This window comes from Lycium barbarum, chromosome 1 (genome assembly GCF_019175385.1).
Source record: "Lycium barbarum isolate Lr01 chromosome 1, ASM1917538v2, whole genome shotgun sequence".
Taxonomy (NCBI): domain Eukaryota; kingdom Viridiplantae; phylum Streptophyta; class Magnoliopsida; order Solanales; family Solanaceae; genus Lycium; species Lycium barbarum.
This window is the reverse complement of record NC_083337.1, coordinates 160,303,567-160,325,236: the sequence shown is the minus strand read 5'-3', so window position 1 is coordinate 160,325,236 and position 21,670 is coordinate 160,303,567. Positions and strand designations below refer to the sequence as shown.

Below are 21,670 nucleotides of genomic sequence, written 5' to 3'. Positions count from 1 at the left end.
TATCGTCAACCCACTGTCTAATAAAGCCGCAAACCTGCCTATTAACAAATTCCACTCTTCATCTGTTTTATTATCAGGCTTTTTAGTGGCGAAGACAGGTTGATGAAAATTCTTGACATAGAGCAAATCTTCCATTTTGCCCTTCCAAATGGCATAATTTACGCCACTCGAAATAACCATTCTACTAGTGTTGGCTTCCATCATTTATCACAAATACAAATACTATTTATCAAGAGCCTAAAGTAATTCTTTTCTGATGTGGAAGTTCAGACTATGCTGCAACCACAGATCATCCTCAGACAGAACCTTGGCTCTGATACCACTTGTTAAGAATAAAATAGACTTGCAAAAATAATATTCCCGGTATTAGTGATAAACGCGGAACACTAAGTTATGATTAAATCAGCAAGAATAAAATTACAGCAATAACAACACCAAGATTTTACGTGGAAACCCTTCTGAATAAGGGAAAAATCACGGCCAAGAAGAGCAGCTGATATCACTATAGTAAGGAATTTTACACTGTGTAGTCACGAGTATAAATACTCCAAAGACCACTACACACTCAAAAAGAAATAACAAACATTCTTTTCTTTTTCCCACCTCACTACAATATCCCTCACACTCTAATTTTCTTCACAGACTATTTTCTTACAGTCTATGGAATACCTTGCTCTCTATAATTTTTTCTCTTTCTGGTGTATTACAAATGATAGAAAGCTTCCCTATTTATAAGGATGAAATGGACCTATTGATGTCATCAGTGACATTACTTGAATGTAGCAAGTCAAGGTGTTCACTGTGATCACATTCAATAGCTGATTATCCCATTTCAAAAATAGCTGCCAATGTGATTTCATGTACATTTTGACAAAGGAAGAAAATCTTCCTTCCTAAAAATATGGGATAGGGGACTGGACCCCACAAATTTGTCTGATGAAGCTTCTGTTACCTGTCATGTTGAGCGCTGGTTCATTGTGTCCTTTGCTCCCAGTATCTTCCACACCATCCTAGCTTGATTGTGTGTTTAGATATTTTTCTATATTTAATAACATTTTATATTACCTTCAATGATGTATGTTTAAACATATTTAATTTTTTTAAATCGGATAAGTTTGTCTAAATATTTAAGAATTAAGCTTTGATATTTTTCTCACAATCCACCAATTAATAATTATATTAAATTGTGATTTTTTCTAAGAAAATGAAAGATATAAGATTTGGTTTACTATCTATTTGTAATAAGAATTATATATGGAGAAAATAATTTTGCGACAAAACTATAGCATAAGATAACACATTTGATTACTTCTATAATTAAATTGCTTTTGTTAAATGCTTAAAAAAATTGACTTGGCTAAACATACATCATAAAAGAATAATATAATAGGTTAAATTAAATTTTATAACTACGATTTTATTCATATTTAATTTTTAAAATCTGATAAATTTGTCTAAAAATTGTGAAATTTATATTTTTTTATATATTTTTCTCACATTCCGTTAACTAATATTTTTTCGTTTCTTCTAAGAAAATTAAAGAAATAAGATTTGACTTACTACCTATACTATAATAAGAGTTATATATGTGTTGCTTCGATATGTAGAAAATAATTTTGTGATATAAATGCAGCACAAGATGCTATATCTAATTACTTGTATAAGTACATTATTTTTGTTGAATGCTAATAAGAAATTTGACGTGGTTGATTTGACGCATGCAATCATCTGATGAGCAACTGAGTCAACTACAATAGGAACAAAAAATAAAGAATTAAGATTATAAAACTAACTTTTTTGCTGATAGAACTACGACACAAGATAATACATTTGATAAAATGCACAATCGCATTATTTTGGTTGAATTATAACAACTTCATTACTTACCCACATTTTCTCACTCATGTAGCTAACTCCTACACACGAACTTGGTGTCGTATAGTAGCTAGTGCCTCGTGCAATAATGTAGTTACAATATATTTAGCTAAATCATATTTTTTTCCACATACACTTTTGTAGATCATGCAATGTCCTATGTTGTTATATATTATCGGTTGATTTCAAGTTTGGTCCGTGTCACAAAATTTTGTCCTTTATCAGTTTGAACATATATCGGTAAAGAATAATATAACAAATTAAACAAAATTTTGTAATTAATGTTTTAAACATATTTACTTTTAAAATCAATAAATTTGTCTAAATATGTAAAATTAATATCTTTTTATATTTTTTTCTAATTCCATTAATTAAAAATTGTATTAAATTTAGGTTCTTAAAAAATGAAAGAAACAAATTTTGGTTTACTACCTATACATAAGAGTTATGTATGTAGAAAATTATTTTATGGTAGAACTATAGCCTACGATAGCAAATTTGAATGCTTTTAGTTCAACGCTAACAAATAATTTAACTTGCTTGATCTGTCGAATGCAGTCATCTGATGGTCAGCAAAGTTAACTATAGAAATTAGAAAAATAAAGAATTTAGACTATAATACTAACTTTTTGTGGTAGAACTAGGACTCAAGATAACACATTTGATAACATGTATAATTGCACTGTTTGATTGAATTATAACAACAAATTCACTACTTACCCACATTATTCACGTACGTGGCTAACTTCTACACACGAACTTATTGAGGTGTAGTAGCTAACGTCTCGTGCGATAATGTAGTTATAATAATCATTAATTTTTTCATATACACTTGTGTAAATCGTCCAATGTCATATGTTGTCCTATATTATCGATTGATTTAAACCATTTTTTATAAACTTAATCCTGTTAGTATACCGCTCTGATTATTCAAATGTATAAATACAATTTAATTAATCTCACTTGACATATGAAGCATTGAAGCTATTTCAGCCCAGCGGTAAGTAGTCCAACCTTGCGATTGACTGTTCACGAGTTCGAGTCTGGGTTCAAGTTTGACTCGTGTCAATTCTTTTTAAACAATTTAAATGTACATCATTAAAGGATAATATAACGAGTTAAATTAAATTTTGCAACTAAAGTCTTAAATATATTTAATTTTTAAATCACGCACATTCGTCTAAAAATGTGAAACTAATGATTTTTTTATTTTAAAAAAATAGTTTTTCTTACATTTCATTAATTAACAATTGTATTAAATGTCGGTTGTTCCTTAAAAAATAGAAGAAATAGGTCTTGGTCGACTACCTATACATCATAAAAAGAGTTATATGTGTAGAAACTAATTTCGTGCTAGAAATATAGCCTAAGACAGTAGATTTAAATACGTGTATAATTTCATTGTGTTTGTTGAATGCTAACCAAAGATTTAACTTGGTTAATCTGTCGAATGCAATCATCTGATGATCAACTATAAGACTTAGATTTTTGTTTTTAAAGAATTAAGACTATAATACTTTTGTTGTTGTTGTTTTTTGTTTTTTGTGATAGAACTATGACACAAAGTAATACATTTGTTAACATGTATAATTACTTGTTTCGATTTAATTATAACAACAAATTAATTACTTACTCACATTTACTCACTCACATAGCTAAACTATGCATACAAACTTGTTGTTATATAGTAGTTAATGTCCTGTGCGATAATGTAGTAACAATATATTTGACCAAATCATCCAACGTTATGTTATTGTATATTATCGATTGATTTAAATCATTTATTTATTACTTAACATTATCTTATGTAGACTGATCTTTTTCATTTATGTAAAGTGATTTATCACATTTGAATTTCAGTACTTAATAAAAATCCCACAAAAATTGTATTTTTAATTAATTTAATATGCATTAAAATAAAAACACATATAATTAAATAAAAAATATAATGAAATATTAAGTCCGATAACATAAAAGAACATGCTAATAAAATTGCATACATATATATATATATATGTATATCAATTTATTAGATTATTAAAAGGTAGATAGGATAATGTAGAATAGAAATGGTAATTAAAATCGGCCATAGATGTAATATAAGGTTAAGAATAATACAATTTGAATATACTATTTTTAATTAAATTAGTATTTATTTAAGTCAATTAACATAATTCTTAATATAAGAAAATAAAACTTCAAACATGAGATGGTAAATCATCTAGTATTTTAAGTATGTGTGTGTGTATTCATAATGCAAACGTGTATATTAAGGGAGTCAATTATTTACTTTTAAAGTATAGCATCATATATCATAATGCAAGAGAGCCAATTATACAAATTTAAAATATATAAGAAAGTATATGCAAAATTGTGAGTTATAAGTTAATTGCGTACTTTTAGAATGTACACATGATGAGTATGTAAAATGTAGAAGAGTTAGTTTAAAATATAGATATATGATATGTATTATATATATTTATAACATAATAAATTAAATTATCATAGTTTGAATTAGTAATAAATTTTAAAATAAAAAAATATTTTGATGGTGGTTCATTTTTAATTAAATTAACTAAAAATAAAATTCAACATTTCTGTTAGAAATTCTTACAAGTAAGAATTTTCTTTGAATTTAATATTTATTCAAATTCAATTTATATAGTTTAATCCTAAAGTTTTTGTAAGTATAAATTTAATTTAAATATCTAATGTATTGGGAAGATAGTAATTATGACTTTTTTGGAGGGAAATAGGAGTAATTGGAGCAAACAACAAGGACAATATAAACTTTTTAACTTTTCTATCCATTTTCTGCCTATATGATTCTGCCCATTTAGCATTACCCATTTTTTATACGGAAAAGGGTCAAATATATCCCTGTACTATCGGAAAAGGGCCTAATATATCCCTCATTATACTTTGGGTCCAAATATAGCCCTCCACCGATAAGTTGACCAAAGTGGACATGTAATATTGACATTTTGGTGTGGTGGACGTCATGTGACATGTCACCTCACACCCCCAACCCATATCTTCACTACCACTGTCATTATGCCCTTCAAACTATCTTCACCAGCTTCGCTGGTGCTACCACCCATCTCCGCCATACAATGACCATAGTCGCTGCCGCAGTTGTACATGCTACTGAAACCTAAAGAAAAGGATTACATATGCAGCACGGAGAATGGCACAACAACTTGTTGATAGAAATGGCATATCAAGCCTGGAACACCCATAATTATGAATTACTATAAAAAAAAACTTATTAATAACTAGCAAACCTATGAATCAAGCTTTGATCTTTGACGTTGCTTTCTGGTGGATTGTAACATACTATGAAACATTTGAGTAGCAAACTCCTGATACCATCACAAAACGTATTGAACTTTGATATTTTCATTTTCAAAACCGAAAAACTTTACAAGCCTAACCAAAATAATTTTGAAAATAGGGCATGAAACAAATTCATTTGTGTATGAATCCTGAACTTAACCCATTAATTCTTTTTTGAGAAGAACAAAGAATTAGTTGATTAATGTCTGATGTCGAAATCAGCAAGGGTAGAAATGGTAGTTAACCCATCCAATACTCTACCAATGCATAAATATGTGAAAGAGCAGGAATAGTCTATGTTTAACTGAGATCAATGTCAACTTGCTCTGGGATTGCCCTTTCGGTATGGTTGGCACTGAGCTCCACATCCCAGACGATTGGATGGGTTCATAGCAGCGGCGACGGTTGTTGTTGCATGGCTGAGATGGGTGGTAGCACTGGCAGAGACGGTGAAGATAGTTCGAGGGGGTAGTGACAATGGCAGTGGCAGTGAAGATGTGGATTGAGGGCATGAGGTGGCATGCCACGTGGCTTCCACCTCATCAAAATGTCAATGCCACATGTCCACTTTGATCGAACTTTAACGATGGGATAAATTTGTACCCAAGTATAACGGTAGGGGTATATTTAGACCCAAAATATAACAAGGGGTATATTTGGCCCTTATCCGATAGTCCAGGGGTATATTTGACCCTTTTTCGTTTTTTTTTTCCTTATATTTAGAAACAATTTAAATTTATCAAATTGATTCAATGCCGCAAAAATATTTAAAACTTGCTTTAAAAGTATTCTTTATTAATCTCTGCGTCAATTCAAACTAAAACAATCTCTGCGATGGCGGGAGTAATATTTATTAAAATATAAAAAAAGAAATTACTTTAATTGTCACACAGCGAAGGTGTACCATTTTTGTGCGCAAACAAGTATGAGCCTGTTTGGATGGGCTTATACCTATAAGCTGTTGCTAAAAGAATTAAGTTGGGGGTAGTCTAACTTATATTTTTTTTTGGCTTTTTAGCTTATAAACTGCTTTAGATAACCTAAATTAAATGAGCCTAATTATTTTTTTGAGCTTATTTTAAACACAAAATGACATTAAGCTGGCTAGCCAAACACTCAAAAAAAAGCTGAAAAACCAAAAGTAGATAAGGGAAAGAGAGAGTAGACTTAGAGGTAATTGAAGAGGAAGAGCAGAAATGGAGTGTCTCACCATTGCTCCTTGTGTTTCTTCTTCACTCTCTTCCAAAACCACCATTTTCTCCTCTTTCAGGTTTACCCCAAAAGCAGTCCAGAAGCATAGCCCCTTAGCCGCATTGCAATCAGCATTTCATCTTTTCACATCATATGCCCCCAAAAGGAATGTCCGTAGACGTATTTTCCTACCCCATTTGGTTGCTTCCATGGTACACTAAATTCTTTTTATCCTCTTACTCTCACTACATAGATGCAATAACAACTATGATTATTGACTACCCATTAAAGATTTTTGCCGCCCACTTCCTTTTTCTTCTGCCCCTATAGAAATGTGCCCGTAAATTGACAACTTGGTGCAACAAAAAAGTGTAATTTTGTTAAATTTTCCAAATGGGTATAGAGGTAAGGTCTACGTATATCCTACCCTCCCTGACACCACTTGTGGGATTACACTGAGTATGTTGTTGTTGTTGTAAGGTTTGTTGATTGTTTGATGTTTTTTGTTTTATTTTGGGATTTTGTGTTCAGGAAGAAGTGGAGCAGACTTATATCATGATCAAGCCCGATGGTGTTCAAAGAGTCCTTGTACGCTTCACTATATTCTTCTTTCTTTGAGTTCGGATTATTGGAAAAACTTAACTTTATGTTTTTGAATTGCTTTTGAATGTTGAAAATATGTTACCTTAATATTGTTATAGGTTGGAGAAATTATATCCAGATTTGAGAGGAAAGGATTTAAGCTTACTGGATTAAAGCTTTTCCAGTGCCCCAAAGAATTGGCAGAGGTTTGACTTCTTGACCTTTACTTGGGTGTCAATAATCCCTCTCCACGGGTTTTATTTGGTTTTGCGCCAGGTATCCAGTACCTTTGGAGTCCGACTAAGCCTTATTCACTCCAGAAAGTCCCACTTTGCGAGCTAGCGCTCCTTACCAAAGGCAACTCCATTCCCAGGCTCGAACCCGAAACCTCTAGTTAAAAATAAAGGCGATGTTTCCTTTTACATGTCCCAAAGTTTTCATCTTATCTATTGAGGTTCATTTAATTCACAATTTACACTTTCTAAAACTGCAAGTGAATGCTTAGTTCCAGTTGACACCATAAATTATATTTGTAATATATGAAGATTGGATTTTTTTTTTTTTTGATAACCGTGGTGTCGGGGCCAGCTTGCGCGCACCTCGACATGAAGATTGGAATTATAAAGTTGGAATTTCAAAATTGTATGTTGTTTGGACCGCAAGACATGAAAATAATAGGAAAAACAAGTAATTCTGTAATGATTAAGGAGTGGCAGTTTACTTGCCAGAAGAAATCTTTAAGGCTGGGGTTGGGTGCTAAGGTAGCTTCTTACGATCCAATTGCTTCCGTTTACACTATTGAGAATTCTTTTGTATTTTCTTGAACAGTACTATGATTATCTTTGCTTTATCAACCAAAAGAGAGTTGAAATTGCTAAGTCAATTCATCCCTATTAATTGTGCTGTTGGGTAAAGTTGCTTAGAAGTTTTCAATTGTTACAGGAGCATTACAAGGACCTACAGTCCAAGCCGTTCTTCCCCAAGCTGATTGACTACATTACATCTGGTCCTGTTGTCTGTATGGTAGAATTTCTTTTCATTTAGATTGTTGCTTTCATTCACTAAGTCAAACCAATCAACTACCTCAGCAATCTGAAAATTGCAAGAGTTTTAGACTGTATATTGTCTCCTAACAATATTTTTATTTTCCCAATCTTTTAAATTGTATTTATTTTTGGCAAGGCTTGGGAGGGTGTTGGTGTTGTTGCTTCAGCACGTAAGCTAATAGGAGCAACTAATCCTCTGAATGCTGAGCCAGGCACAATTAGAGGAGACCTTGCTGTTCAAACTGGAAGGTAGAGCCATAGATATTTATTATGTTGTTTATTTGTTTATGTTCAGCAAGTACCAAGTCATGGATAGAAGCTTTTAATGTTGTTTAATTTTTTATGAAGCTTTTAATGTTGTTTAATTAAGAATATTTTGATGGCAATCTATGTGCAGAAATGTGGTACATGGAAGTGATAGCCCCGACAATGGCAAGCGTGAAATAGGTAAGTTTTTCCCTAGTTTGGCACAAGTATTGAGTAGCATGTAGAATTAACTTAATGTGGCTTCCCCCACATGTCACTAAATGTGGTCACCTGCTTTGAGCTGTTAGTTCAACATGAATTGGACTTATAGCAAAATCTTACAGATTGAACAGTGGTGACTTCAGTTTTAATATCATGAGAGAAAGCAAAGACCTCTTTGATATATTTTTTTTTGATAAATAAGGTAATATTTATAAAGTTAGCACCAACAACGTACTTCAAATTACAGCAAAAAGTCATTAAAATGATCCTCTAGAGTCTTCTATTTGATAATTAAGCAAAGGAAAGATCTAAAATTTTACTCACAAAGGACTCTGATATGATATCAAATTGTGCGGATAGCCACCTAATAATAAGGTTTAGAAATTTTACTGCTGTCGAATATATCTTTAATTGAACAAAAAATGAGCTTATATTATGGTCTAAAGAAGATAATGGCACAGTACAACCTTCACCCTCGGGCATCCTACCTCAAGGTTGAGGGTCTTGCTTTGAGTGCCTTCGCCAGATTGGTTTTTCTCCAATAAGAAAAAACTAATGTTCATTTTTTGCACCATAGTGATTTAGCCATTGAGGAATTGTCGATTTATTGATTTCATGCGTATTCACTCTGCAATTGTGTATATGGAGGAAAAGAAGTTTCAGTAATTAGGTCCTCCAATTCACTGCTTCAGTCTCTCTCACCATCGTCACTCCTCTTTTTGTGCCTGTTCACTTTTTTCTTTTTCATACTTTCTCGAGTGCTGACAACTGAATCTATTAGTAGATAAGAAGTCCGAGGAAAGACCCAACATGAAGTTAAGTGCATGATGACGTTGTACTTGTTGCTCCTTTTATGGTCTAGTTCTATAATTTTAAAGTAAAAGCTAATCATCTTTTCTGATAAGGTTTCATAGTAAAAGTAGAATTCGAAGAATTATGTCACATCTCGAGGCCTATGCTTTGCCTCAGAATTTCGGCTTTTAAACAGCAAATGAGAAAAAGGTTTCTAAAAATATGTGCATGCAGGCATACACTTGCTTGTTCATATCTTACATGCTTGTAGTTTTATGATTTGTGGTGGCTAGAAGTAAAAGACCACCTACAACTAGGATGTGTATTCAGTAAGATGGCTGACAAGTTGTTTTGCCCTCTAATTCGATTTGTCGACTTACATATAGTGAGTAGTGAGTGGTAGTTCTTGGAAATTCGTTCTCTCACAAATGAAACTGAAGTCTTTAGCGGAGTAGTTTAGTTTGTTCTTCTAGATAAAAATAAGTTAGCCTTGATTCTCATTTAATTGGTGTTTTTATTTTCCTTTGTGCAGCTCTTTGGTTTAAAGAAGGTGAATTAAGTGCATGGGCACCAGTTCAAGAACCTTGGTTGGTGGAATAATACCTTAGCGTTATATGATTCTTCATTGAAGTTTTGGAGGTTTGAGCTTAACTGTAAGAGATGGAGAATAATATCACTTATTCGGCATCTATACTGAAAAAAATACAAGCTGTGTAATTGTATCATTTTCGGCATGGTTGGCCTGTTTATAGAGAGGTTCACTACTGGATTTTGATTTTTCCAAATTGGTGTCAAGTTACAGAATAAAATTTATAATTGTTATGTTGGTCGTTAATTCATTGTAGTTCTCAAGGTACTCTACATTTTACTTGCACACATTCTCTCTGTTCTTTTGAAAAATTTTACAATGTGTTTCACACAATCCACACTAGTTGTGTAAGACTTGCTTATAGCAAAGTGAACTTTCTCCCCATGCTGCTTGATTGAAATACCATTTTTCCAATTCATTTCCTAGAGTAAGTCCCAAGGATATACAAAGGACAAAAAATAATATGACAAAAAGATACAGCAGCTTACACAAAGTTGCCCGATTTGAACATAATAGCGAGATAACTCCCTCCACCCTGGTCCCAACTTCCTCTCTTGCTGTATTTTCCTATCTAGAACATTGTGATGGAGTTTATCTTAACGAGGACACATTAGTTAGAAGAGCAGTCCTTGGTCCCTTCCAAACATGTCTTACGGACGAAAATGTGTCGGCATATTAGAATAGTTCAAATATTCATCTGCCATCTCCCACCTTTGGAATGACGAAAGTAACTCAGTTGTTTGAAGAGGAATGTAAACTATGTTGAATAGACGCAGTATGCAGTTTTGGTCAGTTGGGGTAGGCTGTTGAGTTTGTAGCCGTGAAAACAAACAACAAATCACATCTCTACAATTGCTTTTCCATTCGCAAAAGCTGCTTCCTATTACAATGATCTGGAAGTTACCCCATCTGGCACTTAAATTAAGAGGATGGTTTCCTTGAAGCGTAAAATTGAATATTCAACACAAGAATGAAGAAAGAAAATCCAAGAATGAGTTACTGTTTCCCATCTCCGGATTCTGTACCTTGCTTCTGATTGTCACTGCTCTGCATTTCAATCAGCTTCTGTTGCTCCTCCTCATCAGCTTCTTGTGGATTTACATCTTTCACAGCCTTGGGCTTGTTACTTGTAGACTGCTGGTACATAACGCCACCAGACATGCAGATCAACAGCCCCACTGTTCCAATAAGTTTGGAATGTTTATCCCATATAACTAGATTTATCACCACTGTCAAAAGTTTATTAACTATGCCAAGAACAGTAAATCCCGTGGCAGAGATTGCTCTACGGCAAGAAAATCCAAAGAAAGAGATGGCTAAACCAAACAAACATGAGAGGGCTACTGGTAACACCACTTGAAAGCTGTGCCAATCAGCCTCGTCCTCAATTTCATGCTTAATCTTCTTTAATTCACCCATGATAAGCAGCTCTATAGGAAAAAGCAGCAAAGCCTCAAGATTGTTGTACAGCACAAGACCCCATGTGTTTAGACCAATCGTCATAACCACGTGCTTGATGTAAACAAAATCAATAGACATGCTCACTAAATAGGCCACTGCCCAGCTGTAAGCTGTAAGCGTGAACTGATAATCTGTACTGACATAGAGCACGCTACCAGCAAATATTGTACCAAGTGACAACCAGGTTTTCATTGCGGGCCACGGCTGGTGCAGGTAGAGTGTCTCTCCTATTGCAACAAAGATGGGGACTGCTGATCTGAAGACAATAAAAGTATCAACATTGGCATGGAGGAGAAGCTCACTGTTCGTGAAAAGAGATAAGTAGAATATAATTGCTGCAGGTAGGAATCGCCACATTGTTAGAAGATCAAGTTTATCGTGTTCTATAAGCTTGAGCCATCCGCACATGAGAACTCCAGCTGCACTTGTGAAGTACTGCAATGCAGTTAGAGCTCCGGGGTAAGGAAATTTCATTATGGCCCACTTGTTAATGATGGAGAGCAACGATGCTGAAAGACAGTACCCTGCAGCTATACCATAAACCGATGCCTGCTCAAGTAAGCCACTATACCAACTTGATTGGTGACTAGGAGACGGTGAAGAAGCATCCAAAGACGTTCTGGCATCTCCACCTTTAGGATCTTCCACATCATTTGACATTTAATCTAATAAACGAACAGGGAAAACAGATTCTATGAGTTTCAATCAACCATTAACAACTAAAATATTTTACCCTTCATGCAAGCACTCTGCAGAAGCGAGCCCTTTTTTTTTTTTTTTTTTTTGATAAGTAAAGTTATTAATATAAACTTAGTACCAAGCTGATACTGAGACAACGTAGAGCAAAGCTAGATAGGAATCCTCTAAAGCTGTAAGGATTCCAGAAAATCCAGCATTAAATCAAGCATCATTAGAAAGTTCAGCATTACACCAAATTTTTTAACCTTGGATACATCTCTATTCTTCAGCAACAAAATGTTCTCTTCCTTCCCCTCAAAACATCATCAAATTTATGAAGCCAAATATTATAATATTTTATCAAGTTTATGAAGCCAAATTTATTTCCAACAATATCCAGAAACAATAATTTTGTCAATCACTTTATCTCTGTGCTTCTTAGCTTCAGAAAATGGAGCTCATATTCCATTATGTCTGATGAATCCAGAAGTAGCATTTCTTTTGGTATTTGGAGTATTTTTTTTTTTAATCATGCCTTTAGTAAATCAGTATCAGTGCTTGGTAAGTGCACATTTACTAGTACATTCATATTACAACACTAGCTGCAACACTTATTCTAATGACAGCAGCTAAGATTTAGATATACACTAATAGGATACTCTTAATAAGCAGAACCACCGCATCATGCCATCATCCATAGTGGATTGTGCAAGGAGGTTCTGGAGCAAGATAAATGAATGATTATTCAACAGTAGTACAATTGAAATATTATTTGATTATGCAGATTTAGGAGAGGAAGATAACTCTGCGCTTTATCCATGGGAAAGATCACAAACATTGGCTTGTCTGGATCTTGGTAGTTCATGTTTGAAGAACGTCTTAGGATGTAGAAACAACACCTTCTATCATCTTCTCAATCACAAAGGTCATTTGCTGCTCCTTCCATACATCCTTCTCAAGATACATTTCATAAAAAGTTGCCTCACTAGAACTTCTCACTGCCAGTGAAGAAGTGCTTCTTGTGCCATAACGCCCCATGGACGTTTCAATGTCAACGAATATGGAGCTCAACTGGTACTCCCACTCAGGGGAGTATATGCCTGGCAGGTTGCTATCTTCTTTAGCCAAGTCTCTCATTATTCTTTCAGCTGCCTGGCCTATTGGAATTTCAGATTCGCCAGATTCATCTAATAATTGCTTGAAACTGCATTCCAGCCGTTGACACTTAGGCCATGGAGAGTCTAGTGTTGCGTTTGATAAAACATGAATACCGGGTGAAACCTCAGTCACGGACATACCACTGTCTTTTGGTCGGTTGGTTATATAAACCATGGTCATTGAACAAAGATCAGCAACTATCAAGTTAAACCCATTATATTCACCCGCTTCTCTCAAAAGTTGCTCTGAAAAATCACGAGGACTCTTATCACTCTTCAAGTATCGAACAGGAAGGTCTCCTCTACTCTTGGCATCTGAATTTGATTTGATTTCACGAACATTAGTAAGGAAAGCAACTCTTCCGGAGCGAGTACAAGCCAGCCAAGTCCCACCAGCAACTTCATCCCTTCCACCAAGTATATCACTATCTTCCCACCATGCCAATGGTTTCGTCGGACGATTGTGGTATTCATCTCTGTTGAGGAATAGGAGGAAAGGATAGAGAGGATGCATTTTCCATATGAATACGGCTATACACATGCTTTCTTGCCAAATGACTGCACTTTCTGAGTAATGCTTTCTGTCGGAGGAAGAGGCAAAGAGACCTCTTGAGTCTCAATTAAAGATCGATTAAAGACAAAGGGGCTCTATTTTCTTTTCCAATTCTTTTTTCAAAAGTTTAATAGGCTAATAGGAATGCTGCCTACTAGCTAATTTCATTAATAATCTCGGTATTTACAGTTCACTAATGAAATGAGCTAAAACTTTACCCCATTTAAGCTACTTTTGTCTATTTCCTAAGCAGCTAAACTAAAATTCACTGATTCTTCCCCCTTTTTCGTGACATTGCATAGTGAGAACATTGGAAGCGTCAATTGCTGTAAACCTCTAATGCCTAGAGAAGTCAATCGATTAACAAAACATCCATTTAAGCTGATTTGTCTATCTCTAACCGAAAACTAATGAATTTCACTGATTCTTCCCCCCCTTCCGTGACATTTCATTTGTTTTAGCTGTGATAACATTGGAAGGGTCAATTGCTCTAAACCTTTAAGGCCTAGAGAAGTTAATCGATCAGCTCACAACATGGAACGATCTAAAACATCAGCTTCCCTTTCAATGCTACTTCAATGCATTACTCTTCATATAAAAAGAAAACTTCAAATTTCTGTCATTTACAGGAAGTCCAAGATATTCCTAACTCCCAAACCACTGATTTATTACATCTTCATGTCTATCGAAAATGCATGCTGTCAATAGTATGTTTTAACATTATTTACATTTCGAGAAATTTGATTTGAGGGTCCAATTTTAATAGTACTCTTTTCTTCTAAGATCTATCAACTCATCTGGTATACTGAATTTACATAAAAGTACTCATTCATTACTCATACTAACATATTTCTCTATGAAGAGATTAAAAAAACAGGGAAAACATATCATATCGTATTTGAGAAATAATCGCCAATAGTCCCCTAATGCTTCAGAAGTTCAGATGCATACCTTAAGCAGAAGCTGCTCTCAAATATTTCAAAATCACTTGCAGTCCCAGAAGCAACGGTCTGCATAAAAATAGCCTACTTTAGAAGAAATTAACAAAATATAGTCGAAAAGCTTTTAATTTTATCAATTTAAGTAATATTCCACATTAAAATTTAGATCCACTTCTGGAAGGAGGAACGAACAAATAAATATCGAGAAATTGGAGAAGGACGGTTGCCGGCGACGATCCGACGGCGCGTCGGTGGCGCGTAGACCAAAGAGTGCGTGTTTGAGAGAGAAAGCTGTGGTTCTGTGGAGGTGGAAATGAAAGTGAGCAGAATCGTTACTAGACCTTAGAACTTTTTCTAAATGTCAAAAATGATTCCTCAAGTTATTCAAAATAGCAAACAAAACCCTCACGTTTAACAGCTAGGAGTAATTAGCTAGCATTGAGCTCAGGAATCAGTTTATTTGCTAATTACAATATAATAATTCAATTTAGTCAAGGCCGGCAACAACGCAACATGCTCCAATTTGTAGCCCTAATCTTCATTATCTTAATCCACATTTATTTGAATGTTGGAAAATATTTTTTAACATCAAGACTTATAGTTTAGTAGTATCAGTGAGAGTCTCTTACACAATAGAAGTCGGTTCCATTCTCATTTTCCCATTTGCCCTTCTCCTTCCATGACACCACTATGTAATGATTTTTTAAAAAACTTCCTCAATTTATGTTTTGCATTTGGACCATGCATCTTGGTAGTGATTTTATTCTTATTTAAATGATGAAAATATTCCTTAATCTTTATCTTTTGCATTTGAAGCATGCATCTCCTATACTGATCTTTCACTAGTGATTCCAGCCCCGAAAAGAATATCTCCTACCCGACAATGGCAAAGCTGCTTAGTCTAAAGATTCTCTAATAAGATTTATTCGAAATCCAAAAGTAAATATATATTATTACTACTAGCTAAGAATCAAGAAAGGCTGGAGCTTTTCTAAAATAAAAAAATAAAAAAGAGAGGCTAGAGAAATATACTAAGCAGTCCAACTTTTTTAAGCAATGCTGTACTTGCCGCTTCGCTGCAATAGCTTATCAAAACTACTAGACGAAAAAAGTGACAAGAATCTCTAATAGCCAAATAAATAAGTCAAAGTTTGTATACATATAGATTACTCAGTTTGACATGATCATGAATTTGAATTGACATTATTGTGGTATTTTCTCTTGCAGTCCCTATGTACTATATACATGAGCTCGTGAATTTCAAGACTCAACACCAAATTCTCTCATAGAAACATACTTTCTAGTTTATAGCAATAAAATTAGCTAATAAGCCACAATGGTTATGGTAAGTACTAATGTTGAAGTTGTATGTAGGGAAACAATCAAACCATTGTGTCCAACACCTAATCACCTTAGAAACTACATTCTCTCTTCTATTGACCAAAATTCACCTCCTATTTACATCCCTGTTCTACTTTTCTACCTTACTAGTACTACAAATATTATTACCAGAGATCAAAAGCTATGCATGCTGAAGAAATCCCTAGCTGAGTGCCTAAGCGAGTACTATCCATTGGCTGGCACACTCAGAGATGACTATTCTGTTGTTGAGTGCAGTGATGAGGGGGCAGAGTTCGTTGAAGCTAGAGTTAATTGTAATATTTCCCAAATCATTGGAACTTCAAATGTGAAGTTATTGAATCAGTTGCTGCCCTTTGAGCCCACTGGCAATTGGGGTAAGCAGCTGAAGCAAAAAGGAGATGAGAGGGAAGTGCTTGTAGCTGCTCAAGCCAATTTATTCAGGTCTGGTTTCTATTTTATTCTTTTTTTCTAACAAAGTAAAAAACATAGAGGGACTAGACCAAAATCTTTATAGACAATGGTGGAATCGGGATTTTAGCTACGATAATCTAAAATGTAAATAAGTAAACACACGTAGAAACCAAGAAGTAACATCAATAATAGTATATACATAAACATAATTTTGACTTTGTATATGCAGTATAATTTTTTGACAGAATGAGTTTGAATGAATCCCTTGCGTTCTCTAGCTACGGCCGATCAAGTTTGGGAGAAAGGAGAAAACCTTATTTTTTCTGTACTTTGATATGTTGAGACATAGTAACAATGATTAAGTACATTAATTAAAAGTGTAGTCTCTCTAGTATATTAAACATTTACATGAGATGGTTGCACTTTGATATGGTATATTAAAACAAAGAGGTCATGACAAAAATATTTCCACGTGTTTTACCCATTAAAAAGGAATCATGAGGCCGCCATAAGCCCATAATGTAAGAGGGTGAGCTGAGACCTAATATAATTAAGTGCTAATTAAAAGCGTGCTTCCTAAACATTTTTTTTTTGTATCTTCTCTTCAGGTGTGGTGGCTTTGCCATAGGTGTGTGCGTTTCGCACAAGATTGCTGATGGAACTTCAGTAGTTGCTTTCTTGAATTCATGGGCTTCCAAATCTTTAAATACCAATAGTGAAAATACTAACATTGTCCCTCCTCCAATTTTTGATTCAGCAAAAAATTTCCCTCCTAGAGAAATACCCCGTTATTCTCATGACACTGGAATAACTAACAAAACAATCGTCACAAAAAGATTTATTTTCGATTCATCTTCTATACTAGCCCTGAAAATTAAAGCATCAAAAGGAATTATTGGTTCATTAGACGAAAATTCCAAGTTTCCAACTCGAGTTGAAGCCGTTTCAGCTCTCATATGGAGACGTGTCCTCTCCCTTTATAGATCGAAGCCAAAATGCGCGAAAATATGTGTGGCAGTTCATGCAGTGAACATAAGGCAAAGGATGGAACCACCAGTGCCAAATCACACTTTTGGAAATTACTGGACAGTTGCAATAGCCCCTGCAGTGCTACAAACAGAGCAAAATGCAGGGGACAATAGTAACATTAACATGACAATACTGGTGGAAAAACTGAACAAATCAATTAGGGATATCAATGCAGATTATGTGGATAATGTTATCAAGGGACGAAAAAATATGAACGTCTTGCGTGGACCCTCCAAAAATGCTGATGCACCCGATAATATTTTTGAAGAGTCTGAGCAACAAAAATCAAGATTGGATGGTGATTCAGTAGAAACAACAGTGAGAGATTTTTCGAAGGGGGATTTAGAAGTATGTAATTTTACAAGTTGGTGTAGATTTCCAGTGTATGAAGTGGATTTTGGATGGGGTAAGCCTGAATGGGTTTGCAGTCCAATTAGATCTTTCAAGAATTTGGTGATATTAATGGGAACTAAAGATGGAGATGGCATTGAGGCATCTGTTAATTTGTTGGAAGAGGACATGCCCCTGTTTGAAAATGATCCTGAGATACTTTCTTTTGCTTATTGCCCATGATTCAAGAATCTATGTTTCAAAGAGACTTGGATTTTGAATTCTTATGACTATTGTATTTGTTATTATTAATATTGTCCATAATTTATCTCTAGCATTTAAAAACTTTTGTCATCTAAAAGACTTCGTGAATAGCCATAACAATAACTATGCCTCAATCGTAATTTAGCTGAGGTCGGCTATAGAATCATAGCCATATATTCATATGGCTTCATTTAAATCCATCTCCATCCTTCCATATATTTGAATCTATGAGAAAATGTTAAATTCCGCCAATAACAGGAGCATTTAAAATTTTAAGTTTCGTTTCTGTGGTCGTGAAGCAAGCAATATCAACTTGTTCAGTTGTTCAATAAAAAATAAATAATGACCGAGTGTAATGCTGATGCACTTAATTGTTGGAGTTGTTAAATAGGATAAACCCATATGTTGATGTGTGTAACAAGAGATCGACCATACTGCATGATCCAATGAGCAGATTGTTCTACAAATTGTACCCTTGCTTTCTGCTGCCTCTGTTATTTGTCGTGTTTCTGCAATTTCCATTTTTCGAATGATTTTAAATTATTGCAGTGACGATATATATATTTTTTTTCCTATTATTAGTGTAATTTAATTTAACATTTGAAAAAAAGATTAGATATTATTTTTATTAGATTGCCAATCAATAATTATCACAGAATTTTAGTTGTTATTAACCTGATTGTGTAAATACATTGTCAATGCATATAATTTAATGTCTTCCAAAATTTATATGCGCTTCACTTCTTAAGTTTCTTCCTTTTTTTCATGCTTGTGCCTTTGGAGACTCTGCGACAAGAGGTAAAGAAACAGTAAAAGTAGAATTTATTGAGGAAACTGGAAAGAGACTAAGAGCCTGTTTGGATGGGCTTATGTCTATAAGCTGTTTGCAGCTTATAAGCTAAAAAAAATAAGTTGGGTAGTCTAACTTTATTTTTTTTGGCTTATAAGCTGTTTTCAACTTATAAGCTGCTTTAGATAAGTTAAGTCAAATGGACCCAATTATTTTTTTGAGCTTATTTTAAACACAAAATGACTTTAAGCTGACCAGTCAAACACTCAAAAAAACTGAAAACAGCTTATAAGTTGCTTATAAGCAACTTATAAGCCAATCCAAACGGGCTCTAACACATGAGGCAGTGCGACAAGTCCAAAATAAAACTTCTTCAGAAATAGAACTCTTCCTTCCTGCAATTGAGTCACTAATGCTTCCTATGTTAGTCTAATTTGCTAGTTAACTCCTTTTTGGCACTAATTTGTTTCAGTACCTGAAATAATGTTCAAATTTTGAATCTGCCCCTATCCAAAGAGCTAGCAACAACTTATCCAAAAGTGTGTATGTTCTATATATTATATGACTAAAAGGAACATACATTCAGCAGACCGGAAAATTTAAAAAAGAAAGAGTGTCATTAAAATGGAACAGAGAGGATAATAACTAATGGCTGCATATAGTTAATATTTGGTTAACAAGGTGATAATCTATATTAATTCTACAGGTGAGGGGAGGAGGCACAAGCAATACAAGCAAGCCAGAGAATAGCAGAAGAAGCACCATCGTCTCCAACATTGGAACTGCTCCTCTTGAACTTGTTCATTTTTCCTTTGTTGCATTGCATCAGCTGCTTCTGTACTTGGTAATTTTTCACCTCCTGTTGCCTTATCTTCATTGCTTCTTCCACTCTAGATACCATTTTTTGTTAGTCTTCAAGGAAACTTGTACCTGTTTGTATATATACTGTGGAGTTTGAAAGACTTAGGATTAGAAAACAAACACTGATGTGCCTTCTTCTTATATAGGCCTCAGTAGCCACTAACTGCCAAATGTGTAATAATGGAGGTGTTGATGGAAATAAAAGTAAAGTGGAGTAATAAAATATTTGATATATATAGTAATAATTGTTAGATTATGTGCCTTCCCTCCCCATCTGAACATGTCTGTTGTATAAAGTTTATAAATTACTCTATATATGTATGTACTATTAATACATACTATATGTGTATGTATTATATTGTTTACCCTCTACTATTTTCAGTGGGAAACTAGCAGCAATTTGGATTATTTGGTAAAAGATCTTGTGAAGCAATTAATTGGTATAGACCTATATTCTCTACATTATGTAAAGTGTCCTGGATAATTTGAATTGTCCATCCATATTCATAGCTTTCACAGTTGAAACATATATAATAGCCACAATTTAAACCTTCTCCCACCAAAACCAGCATTACAAAAAGTACAAAAAGGGAGTTTGTAAAGGTAAAAAGGCTGTCATGACCACCGTTATTGTAGTTGAGATAATAATCATGACTACTTTTCATTCAAATCAAAGGACGAAGAAATCAGTAACACTGAATTTCAATACTAATAAAAGCACGATATTTCGTCTGAAAATTACTCATTGGAAATGTTTTTGATGGACTTTCTGCTCGAAAATTTTATTTTGTGATAATTTCATTTAGTTTCTTACTTTACTAACTATAAGATGAGTGTAATTTATCATATCTCATGTATTATTGAGAGCATACATAGTAATATTATTTAGAAATTGACTCATTCTTTTCAAAATCAAAGTTAGAAATAAATAGACAAGTAAAGTGGACGGGGAATATTATTTTTTTTTACCCTTTTTCTAAAAAAAAAAATCTGAAATAATCCTTTTCTTTTTTTCAGTCAATGTATGCCACGTGACTTGGGAAACAAGAGATTCAACTCCTTTAGTCCATGAGAACAGAAAGGAAGATGAGATTCATCCAATTGGCCAAAGAGTGAAACAAACGCACATCGATTGTTTCAAACTTGGATAGGATATATTTTGACTCTTAGCAGGAGACATATATACATTGTATTGAACTAACTATATGTCCTTACATATATGGAAACCACGGCAGAAGGTCAGTATACTTTTTAAAAAAAAAAAAAAATCGTTTGGGGCGGGGGAAGTCCCAACTCCAAGCAGAACCGGGTCCAAGATTTGAAGCTTGTGGGTTCCCAGCTAGCAGTGTCTGTTGTTACTGGGTTCTCAGCTCAAATTTCTTATATATTTAAAGAATTTCACATTATAAATATAAGGTTCGGATAAAAGTCGAACCCACACCCAATGGTGTGGATCCGCCCCTGACTCCAAGTAATATAAGGATTTAACTTATTTGTAGATTATGTTGAAAATGTAATCATATTTAAAATATATTTTAATATTTAGAGATCATTTGTCTTGTCTTTGAAGTTGTTAATCTTACTTGTGTAATTCTCTTTCGCATTATGAAAATGTAATCATACTTAAAATATATTTTAATATTTAGAGATCATTTGTCTTGTCTTAGAAGCTAAACTTGCAAAGGCAAAAGGGAAAAGAACATTAACTGTGATAATTGAACTTGCACACCTAATTAAGAAGACGGATAATTGTTTTACCCTTGAGTTATAGCTCAATATAATTCTCAATCCATAATACTTTCCATTAACATTTCTAATCGGACCCTTTTTACGCTTTTTTCTCCTAGTCACTCAATAGAAAATTGAGAACATCCATAGATGAGTTATTTTTGTAAGACACGGAATATGAACGTACTAAATATTATCATGCATGTTTACCTCGAATTTGGATAAT

At 34.0% G+C, this 21,670-nt stretch overlaps 4 protein-coding genes across 6 annotated transcripts; 2 read left to right on the top strand and 2 right to left on the bottom strand.

The window, feature by feature from the left end:
- The first annotated feature begins 6,350 nt into the window (after positions 1-6,350).
- Positions 6,351-10,129, top strand: LOC132601856 (nucleoside diphosphate kinase 2, chloroplastic). Of its 2 annotated transcripts, none has more exons than XM_060314917.1 (7): positions 6,351-6,614; positions 6,934-6,990; positions 7,104-7,190; positions 7,927-8,007; positions 8,167-8,279; positions 8,428-8,477; positions 9,823-10,129. In XM_060314917.1, exons 1-7 carry the CDS (start codon positions 6,408-6,410, stop codon positions 9,888-9,890), a joined length of 663 nt encoding a protein of 220 aa, XP_060170900.1. In that variant the 5' UTR covers positions 6,351-6,407; the 3' UTR covers positions 9,891-10,129. The 2 variants fall into 2 exon arrangements, with proteins under 2 accessions (XP_060170900.1, XP_060170904.1); XM_060314921.1 differs by lacking the exon at positions 6,351-6,614 and adding an exon at positions 6,652-6,807.
- A 119-nt stretch (positions 10,130-10,248) lies between these two features.
- LOC132601838 (GDP-mannose transporter GONST3-like) lies at positions 10,249-14,942 on the bottom strand. The gene is made up of 3 exons (XM_060314898.1): positions 14,862-14,942; positions 14,680-14,738; positions 10,249-12,005 (listed from the first exon to the last, which is right to left on the bottom strand). Exon 3 carries the CDS (start codon positions 11,998-12,000, stop codon positions 10,876-10,878), a length of 1,125 nt encoding a protein of 374 aa, XP_060170881.1. The 5' UTR covers positions 12,001-12,005; positions 14,680-14,738; positions 14,862-14,942; the 3' UTR covers positions 10,249-10,875.
- LOC132601844 (uncharacterized) lies at positions 12,350-14,936 on the bottom strand. Of its 2 annotated transcripts, none has more exons than XM_060314910.1 (3): positions 14,862-14,936; positions 14,680-14,738; positions 12,350-13,783 (listed from the first exon to the last, which is right to left on the bottom strand). In XM_060314910.1, exon 3 carries the CDS (start codon positions 13,714-13,716, stop codon positions 12,898-12,900), a length of 819 nt encoding a protein of 272 aa, XP_060170893.1. In that variant the 5' UTR covers positions 13,717-13,783; positions 14,680-14,738; positions 14,862-14,936; the 3' UTR covers positions 12,350-12,897. The 2 variants fall into 2 exon arrangements, with proteins under 2 accessions (XP_060170893.1, XP_060170888.1); XM_060314905.1 differs by having other exon boundaries at positions 12,350-13,756.
- A 1,063-nt stretch (positions 14,943-16,005) lies between the features above and the next one.
- Positions 16,006-18,044, top strand: LOC132617107 (stemmadenine O-acetyltransferase-like). The gene is made up of 2 exons (XM_060332002.1): positions 16,006-16,472; positions 17,051-18,044. The coding sequence occupies exons 1-2, from the start codon at positions 16,006-16,008 to the stop codon at positions 18,042-18,044; spliced, it is 1,461 nt and encodes a 486-aa protein (XP_060187985.1).
- The last annotated feature ends 3,626 nt before the right edge of the window (positions 18,045-21,670 follow it).

Bases quoted from the DNA above. Each gene is read 5' to 3' on its own strand.
- LOC132601844 (XM_060314910.1), bottom strand. From the start codon at position 13,716: ATGTGTATAGCCGTATTCATATGGAAAATGCATCCTCTCTATCCTTTC.
- LOC132617107 (XM_060332002.1), top strand. From the start codon at position 16,006: ATGGTTATGGTAAGTACTAATGTTGAAGTTGTATGTAGGGAAACAATC. The intron at 16,473-17,050 runs GTCTGGTTTCTA...TCTTCTCTTCAG, and splicing joins GCTCAAGCCAATTTATTCAG to GTGTGGTGGCTTTGCCATAG.
- LOC132601838 (XM_060314898.1), bottom strand. From the start codon at position 12,000: ATGTCAAATGATGTGGAAGATCCTAAAGGTGGAGATGCCAGAACGTCT.
- LOC132601856 (XM_060314917.1), top strand. From the start codon at position 6,408: ATGGAGTGTCTCACCATTGCTCCTTGTGTTTCTTCTTCACTCTCTTCC. The intron at 7,191-7,926 runs GTTTGACTTCTT...CAATTGTTACAG, and splicing joins GCCCCAAAGAATTGGCAGAG to GAGCATTACAAGGACCTACA. The intron at 8,478-9,822 runs GTAAGTTTTTCC...TCCTTTGTGCAG, and splicing joins CAATGGCAAGCGTGAAATAG to CTCTTTGGTTTAAAGAAGGT.